The sequence below is a fragment of the Choloepus didactylus genome (genome assembly GCF_015220235.1).
Source record: "Choloepus didactylus isolate mChoDid1 chromosome 25 unlocalized genomic scaffold, mChoDid1.pri SUPER_25_unloc2, whole genome shotgun sequence".
Taxonomy (NCBI): Eukaryota; Metazoa; Chordata; class Mammalia; order Pilosa; family Megalonychidae; genus Choloepus; species Choloepus didactylus.
This window is the reverse complement of record NW_023637607.1, coordinates 1,410,327-1,419,278: the sequence shown is the minus strand read 5'-3', so window position 1 is coordinate 1,419,278 and position 8,952 is coordinate 1,410,327. Positions and strand designations below refer to the sequence as shown.

Sequence of the window (8,952 nt, the reverse complement as noted above, 5' to 3'; positions counted from 1 at the left end):
GAAAGAGGACATACTGGAAGGAGCTGCATGCAGTGGCACCCATGGGATAGTCTTCCCTGAATTCTCAGTATCTCACAGAAGTGTGAGAACTCACCCTGAGAAGGTAAGATCTGTGGAAAGCCATTAATCTTCACTCATCTTTAACAATCGAGGGCAGATCTTTGGCAGATGTATAACACATTGGAGAGAAACTATATGAATCTGAGAAATACGGAAATGCCTTCAATTTGCCTGAAATTGATAGTCCATGAAAAAATGTCACTGGGGAGACAAACACCTCATGGGATAAGGAGTGTGTGAAAGACCTCTTTAAACACTCATCCCCTAAATTACATGAGACCACCCTTTGGAGAGAGACTGTGATTGTAATAAATAAGAAGATGCCTTGAGTTCCAGCTTTTCACTCCCGGGGAACAAGTGAGTTCATGGTAAGTAAGAAACACAGTAATTGTTGCTCTCATTGCCTTTATCCGTGTTTCATCCTTAAACCGGAACCATAATTCATCATTTATCAGTTTTTTCTTTCCTAAACAAATTCTATAATATGATGAATATCCCTCTGAACACTTTTAGTTTTGTCACAGAAATATAGATATGTAGCGCCTTCATTGTGATCCACTTATATAAACATGGTTTCATTTCCATAATGACGTTATATAGACTCATGGTTAGTATGTTCTGTGACACATTTTCATCATCTTATTTTTACTGATATCATGATATGACTGCATTTTGGTCAGAGGATGTAGTCTTTATATGATGCTCATTTGGGCTACCAATTAACAACCTCCAATTTGGGCTTACGTGGCTCATTTTGTCAGTTGTCTGGAAATAGCTATTCTTTCATTTTATACAATCAGGGAGCATAGATTTGTTTTTCTGAACATGTACTATTTGATGTTTCTAAGTGCATTCCCCAGCTTTTCTCAGTGGTGGTGGACAGTTTCCAGTCCCGGCCACTGAGAAGTCTCCTAGAGGCTGTAGGAAAGGGGAAAGTATTTTTGTCTTTTTACCATAACAACATTCCCTTTGTCCTCTCTCGTTGCTTTCTGAAAATTGGACAAAAGGCTGTGAGTTGGGATAAGCCATGTTAGGACCATTGGAATGAAGATCATGGTCACACCAAGAGCAACCAAAATACAACATATCTCACTCCCAATTGGCATGTTTTGGGCATTGTCAGCCACCATAGGCTGTATTTTTAGCACTGTTATGTGAAACAAATAAAACCCCAAATTGGATAAAGAGGCATTTTAGGGCTTATAAATAGAACTCTAGTTTATAAACACAATGTGTGACAAGTTTTTCAATTGCCTCTTGCATGTTTCAAAATAGTGTGTATTTTCTTTGTTGTTGGGAAGGTCCTTGGTTAAACACAAACCTGAATGATCAAGCTTGCTAGTGTTTTAACATGTTTTACTAACAAAATTTTTTATCTGAAATATCCCACTCAAAGTGAAAAAAGAAAAGCTCATTACAGAACCAGAGTAATCAAAATGGCATGCTACTGGCATGAGGACAGACATATAGAGCAGTGGAATAGAACTGTGAGCTCAGAAATCAACCCTGCTATTTATGGCCAATTGATTTTTTAATTGTATTTTTATTAGAGGATTTGTGGGTTCACAGAACAATCATGCACAAAATACAGGATTCCCATACACCACCACACCAACAACACTTGCATTGGCATTGAAAATTTTTTACAGTTGATGATAACACTTTTTGGTAATGCTATTTTTTAACAGTAGTTACATTTGTTACAATTGATGAAAGATTCTTAAAGTAGTACTAAAACTATTTCCCATAGTTTACATGGGGTATTTCCCCCATAGTGCCAACCTGTTATTATTATTGCTGTTTTTATGCCTGTGTTTATTTTATTACCCATCTACCTATACACTGGATAAAGGGAGTATCTATCACAAGGTTTTACAATCACACAGTCACATGATAAAAGCCTTATAATTATACAATCCTTATCAAAGATCAAGTCTACTAGATTACAATTGAACAACTTCAGGTATTTCCTTCTGTCTATATTATTATACTAGATATGAAATAAAACAAATATATAATGATTCAGTAGTCATGATCATTTGCTAAATCCGAATTTTGCAGTTATACCTTCACCCTCCCATTTGAGTATTCTGTCAATCGTCAGGGATATCTGGGAAATGACCATTTTAACTTCATGCTGGAAAGGGTTGTCAACCTAATGGGGTAGAAGAATGAACCTGGTTGATATTTTTGGAGAGACTGGTACCTCAGGGTTTCAGGGCTTATCTTCATGGGAACAATCTGGATGCCTTAACTCATTAAGTAAAAATTTTATGGAGTCTTAGATAGAACCCAGAAAATACTTTAGGGTTTTGAGGAATACTGTTGGTTGGGGCTTGGCATACTGTGATAATTTGAAATATCTGGCTGAAGGTTGCATAAGAGTAACCTCAAGAATGACTTCTTGACTCTATTTGAAATCTCTTAGCCACTGAACCTTTATTTTGTTCCATTTCTTTTAACATTTTTGGTCAAGAATGCATTCTCAATCCCATGATGCCAGAGCCATGCTCATCCCTGGGACTCATGTCCAACATTGTCAGGAAGATTCATACCATTGGAAGTCATGTCCCACACAGGGGTAGGATAGTGATTTTATTTGCAGATTTGGCTTAGAGAGTGATATGGCTAATTGATTTTTGACAATGTTTCAAAGACCATTCAATTTGGAAATAATTGTCTTCAACAATTGATGCCGGGGAAACAGGAACTCCATGTGCAAAAAAGAAAAAAAAAGAGAAATACTACCACACATTATATCCAAAAAATCAACTCAAAATGGATCAAAGACCTTATTATAAAATCCAGCACTATCAAATTCCTAGAAGAAAATGCAGGGAAGCATCTTCAGGACCTTGTGTTAAGCAATGTTTTGTTAGACTTTTCACACAAAGAACAATCACCAAAAGAAAAAATAGATAAATGGGACCTCATCAAAATTATAAACTTTTCATCCTCAAAGGGCTTTCTCATGAAAGTTAAGTGAGAACCTACACAATTGGAGAAAATATTTTGAAATACCTATCTCATAAAGGATTAATATTCAGAATGTATAAAGAAATCCTTCAACTTAAAAACAAAAAGTCCAACAGCCCAATTAAAGAGGTCAAAAGCTTGAACAAACATCCTCCAAAGAAAAAATAGAAATGGCCAGGAACACATGAAAAGATGTACAAAATCATTAGCTTTCAGGGACATGCAAATTAAAACCAAAAAGACATGCCACTTCATATACATTATAATGACTACTATTAAAAATAGAAATTTGTTGGCCAGTATGTGGATAAATAGGAACATTCATTCATTGCTAGTGGCAGTGTAAATTCATACAGCTGCTGTTGAATACTATTTGACAGTTCCTCAGAAGGAGAATCCAACTACTAGGTATAAATGAAAAAGCATTGAAAGCAGGTACGCTAAAAGATATTTGCACATTTCTGTTCTAGCAGCAGTATTTACGATTCCCAAAAGATAGAAGCATCCCAAGTATTCATTATCCAATGTTTTGGTAAATAAAATGTGGCATTTACATTCAACAGAATCTTATTCATCCAAAAAAGGGAATGAAGTCCTGATACATGCAACAACATGTGTGAACACTGATGACATCATATTCGGTTAAATAAGACACAAAAGGAGCAAAATTGTTGGAACTCACTGATTTGAAACAATTAGAACAAGCAAACTCATAGAGTCAGAATCTAGATCATAGTCTATCAGCAATGGGGTGGATAAGGAATGGAAAGTTGAGGCTTAAAATGTATAGGTTTCCCATGTGGAATGATGTACATGTTTGGGAATGAATGGTGGTGATGTTAGTACAACCTAGTGAATGAAATTAACAGCACTGAAATTATATCTGAATATGATTAAAAGGAGGAATGTTGGATTATATATATGGTAAAAATTAAAATGGAAAGAAACCCCATTGAATATACTACACAGTGAACTCTGAGTTAAAACATGGATTTAAATAAGAGTACAATTATAAAAAAATGGCTACCACCAATTTTAACAAATGTTCCACATCAGTGCAAGGTGGTGGTGAGGTGGTATATGGGAATCCTCTATTTTATTCATGATTGTTCTGTAAAACCATAACTTCTCTAATAAAGGGAAAAAATAAAATGGAAAAGGGAATCTATGCTGGCCAAATCCCCCTGTAAACTCCTCTTTTTTATCTTGTTCAGTTATTCTTTGTGGATTGCATTGGTAAGTTGGCTTTTAAATATCAATACTGGCTTTTCCCTTAATAGCTGAACATTGCTTTTGATAGTGGGACAATATATCTAGTTAAAATCATAACCCAGATTTTACAATGTGCATCTCTTTCCTATAACTGCTGTAAAAAATATCAAAAACTATTGGTTTTATACAATACAAATTTATTATCTCTCAGTTTTGAAGGTCAGAAGTAAAAAATTGTCACATGGGCTGAAATCCATGTGTTGGAAGTAGATTATTCCTTTTTGAAGTCTCTAAGGAAGCATCCATTTTTCTTGTTTTATCCAGATTTTGGAGGATGCCTACATCCCTTAGAACATTGTCCTCTTCCATTTTCATAATCAGTATTGGCAAGTTGAGTCTTCCACATTGCATAGCTCTTACAATACTGACTTTTCTGCCTTACTTCTCAAAATCTAAGGACCATTGTGTTTACACTGGGCCAACCAAATAATCCTTTATAATCTCACATTCTTAAGATCCTTTATTAGCAATTTTAATTATATCTACTGTTTTAACCCCTTTGTTATTTGGCCTAACTTGTTCCAAATTTCCAGACTATGGAAGTAAAAAACTTTGGGAGGACATCATTTTGCCTAAAGTACAATAGGACAGAACTTTGGTCAAATATATGTCAGCTGAAACCTGTTAGTTAGAGCTTCTGGTAAAACATGTTTTCCTAAGCAAAGAGACAGATGCAAAATAATATTGAGCCAAGAAAGACAGATTGCCAAAAAAACTCCACACATTATTTTATTCCATTTCTACAAATTTCAAATTTTTAATATAAATAATGCCACAAACATGTACATGTACAAGTATTTAAAATGGGAAAGTTTCTGTATAGGTGTCACAAAGATTAATTGCAATATTAATATCCTGGAAGGTAGTTTTCCTGAGGAAGGAAGTGGTGCCTGGAATTCAGCACACAGGGAACTTATGGAGGGTCATTGAGTTTATGATATAGTCATTGAGATTAAGGTATGGCATATACATATAAATACATACATATATATATATATATATATATATATATATATATATATAATACTTCATTAAAAGGTCATTCACAAAGACGTATCTGGAATTCCACTTTGTACCACCCCTTGATTCTTTTCCCATTTGTCCTGCTGAGATATGGACCCATTGACTGTAGTGAAGGTCATAATCTGTGACCAAAAGGAAGAGAACCAGATATTGAGAAAAGGTAAAGAAGGCTGAGCCCATAGCAATGTCTTTTAGTAACTGTACTAGCCCTGGACACCCTAAACCTATACCTGTGATGTGTGGGTTCATGACACCTTAACTTCTGTAAGCCACTATGTGTTTTTTTTTTTTTTGTTTTCTTTTATTACAGATTAATGCCATTTCCAACTAAATATACCATTATATTAGTAAAGACATTTTAATTTGTACCACCTATAAAAGAGCAGCAAGGGATCCTAAAAGTGGTTATATTCCCTGACTACTTTATGATAATAGACAAATTGTACTGTATTCTATCATTTGATGACTGATATACATGAAGAAATTGCTTGACAAGTTATAAGACATCCATAGAAAAAACCACTAAAACAGAGTAAAATCCAAAAATATTCCATAAGTAACCCTAATGGAAAATAATAAATATATATTCTGTTTAAGTGAGGAATTAGTGGTCAGGAAACCTATGTGCAACAGCACAGAAATCTTGCAGACATTCTGAAACATTGCTTCATGTTATTCATGGTGGTAACTGTGGAATATGCAATGACCTTCATCTCTGCTCAAATATCAGATTTAGGAAAGGGCCAATTCCTGCCAAGTGAATGAACCTAATGTATCAAATCTCCTTTTTTACCATCCCCTCCAGAAAACTATGAGAGTTTGGAAGGACATGCATGTTTGTGTAAGCATACCTGATGTCTTTGGTTCATCAATGTCCATTACCAGAGATATTTTGGGGGAAGGAAACCAAACTTTTGTGTCAGACATCTTTTGATTATGAGGATTGAAGATAATTCTGAGAACAAATGAGATAAAGGAATGATAGAGTAAATACATAGTTTGTTCCTTCACCTGTTTCTGTAGTGTTTCCATGATGTGTAGAAAACAGACATTTTGTTTAGAGAAATAGGAAGTGTCACACTTGTAGGAATTGCTGTAAGTTTTTAAGAAGAGTTTTGGATGTGATACAATAAAATAATGTAGAACATAAAATATAATCCTGCACCCCCACAAATATTTTCCCTTGCATATGGAAACCAACTTTCACACTTCAATAAGAACATTTACATCATCAAAAAGAAATCATTCTATGATAAAACAATGCATGACTGAAAATTTTCCTTGACCATATTTAAGATCTTTTGTGATGCAATAGCTGTTTCATGGTATATATTATGCAAATCTGTCAACTTGTATACTCCTTTTGAGAGACTGGAATTTAGTAAATAATTTTTGCTTTAGTACCTTGTGCCAGAGACTATCTATGTTAAGTAGTGTGGGTCTGAAGCTAAATAACAGAAAAGGATCCTAATAAGGAGAACAAAACCAAAATATCAGCTATTGAAAGCATGAGTATGTGAAAGTTGGCAGTGTCATAAATAGCATTTAGCATAGAGATGCATAAAGAAAGGAATGATTGTCACAAGAGTGAAAAATGATCAGACTTTCCTCTACCATATAATTGTATACATGATCTTAGATTACATGTTTAGCTTTTTTTTCCATAGGAGGAGGGCAACTAACAACTACTCTTTTGGAAAAACAAAGAAAAAATGCTAGTGATGATATATGTCATTTGGAAAGAAAATTCTTTAGGGTATCCATGCTTTTAGAGATATGTTGGAATTTCCAAAATGTTTAAGATTGAAAGTAATATTGGGAACATGGGAAAGTAAACAAAAGGTAAAACTGCTGGATATTTGAGAGACAGATAAAGCTTAACGAAAAAAGTAACTTAAAATCAAACATATCAAAAATATTTGAAATATTAGAAAAAGGCAGTTCATACTTCCATATTCTTATCAAAGAATCACAATTGATGCACCTGTCTTTGAGTCATGCAGTCATAGGCATTTGCTCAACCCCAAGACAAAGGAAGTTTATATGGTTTCCCTCCAAACATTTTTTTCAGAGCCCACTTTATATCTTTGTTCCTCATACTGTAGATGAAGGGGTTCAGCATGGGTGTTACCATAGCATACATCACTGAAAATGGTGCAATTGCATGTGCATGATGTGTAGCAATAGAACTAAGGTACACTCCTAGACCTGTACAATAAAATAAAGAGACAACTGAGAGGTGAGATGCACAAGTGGAAAATGCTTTATACTTTCCCTGAGCTGATGAGATTGCATGTATGGTGGAAAGAATCTTAGAGTAAGAATAAAGGATCCCAGCAAGGGGAACCCCACCCAGCAGCCCAGCTTCAAAATACATCACTATGTCATTGAAGAAGTTATTAGAACAGGCAAGTTGGACCATCTGGTTAAGTTCACAGAAAAAATGTGGGATTTGCCAATGAGTACAAAAAGACAGCTGTAAAACCATTATGGTTTGTAACAAGGAATACAGGACACTCATGACCCAGGACCCCAGAACAAGCAGTGCACAGAGCCAGAGATTCATGATGACTGGGTAGCGAAGGGGGAAACAGATGGCCAAGAAACGGTCATAAGCCATCACTGTGAGGAGGAAGTCCTCCAAAGTTCCGAAGAGCATGAAAAAGGACATCTGAGTGATGCAGTCAGCATAGGTAATGACTTTGCTCTGTGTGTGTATATTCACAAGCATCTTTGGGACGGTTGTGGAGATAAAACCAATGTCAGCAAAGGACAGGTTGGAGAGGAAGAAGTACATGGGTGTGTGGAGGTGAGAGTCAGTGATGGTGGCCAGGATGATGAGCAGATTCCCAAAGACTGTGATGAGGTACATAGACAGGAAAAGCCCAAAGAGGAAGGGTTGCAATTCTGGATCCTTAGATAATCCCAGAAGAAGAAATTCTGAAATTTGTGTTTCATTTCCCTGCCACATATGGTTGCTGTGACTACTCTAAAAGAGAGGAAGAACATTACTAATTTTCATAAAAATCACATTCACATACAGTATAAATAAAATTGTTTCTATTTTTCAGTCAAGAAATTAATTTCTATATTTTGTTTATGCATCTGTCTCCTTAGAGGAGTGGTTGTGCCATATCTGGTTAGGATTTCCTCTCCTACTCTCTGCCTTTTCTTCAAGTAGTCATACATTTTATAGATTTTCTGAAATATTCATTCATTCATTTATGGTATGCTTATTGAGTGCTGATTATGTACCAGTCAGTATCCAGAAATGGAAACCTGTGCTGAAACACAAAGACCCTACAATCTTATGATGGAGAAAGAATAGTAGCAAACAAAAATCTTAATTATTATATGTTATACATATAATAATTATATTATATGTTATACAATGGAACTCTGTATACAATGGAACTCTACAAAAATACCCTATAATCTTATGATGTAGAAAGAATACTAGCAAATAAAAAATAATCTTAATTATTTTATGTTGTTATCGTATGACATTTTTCAAAGGAAAATATGATGTAATAAAAAGGAGACAGTGAAATTACCATTGCTATTCTTTTTTACCAGTGTTCTGGCAATACCAGTGAAGAAGGTGACATTTTAATAGAAGCC

The 8,952-nt window shown here is 34.9% G+C and overlaps 1 protein-coding gene across 1 annotated transcript; it reads right to left on the bottom strand.

Annotated features, from left to right (window-relative positions):
• Window positions 1-7,348: 7,348 nt before the first annotated feature.
• LOC119525532 (olfactory receptor 7A17-like) lies at window positions 7,349-8,302 on the bottom strand. Its single transcript, XM_037824312.1, has one exon. It carries the CDS (start codon window positions 8,300-8,302, stop codon window positions 7,349-7,351), a length of 954 nt encoding a protein of 317 aa, XP_037680240.1.
• Between the last annotated feature and the right edge of the window lie 650 nt (window positions 8,303-8,952).

Bases quoted from the DNA above. Each gene is read 5' to 3' on its own strand.
- LOC119525532 (XM_037824312.1), bottom strand. From the start codon at position 8,302: ATGTGGCAGGGAAATGAAACACAAATTTCAGAATTTCTTCTTCTGGGA.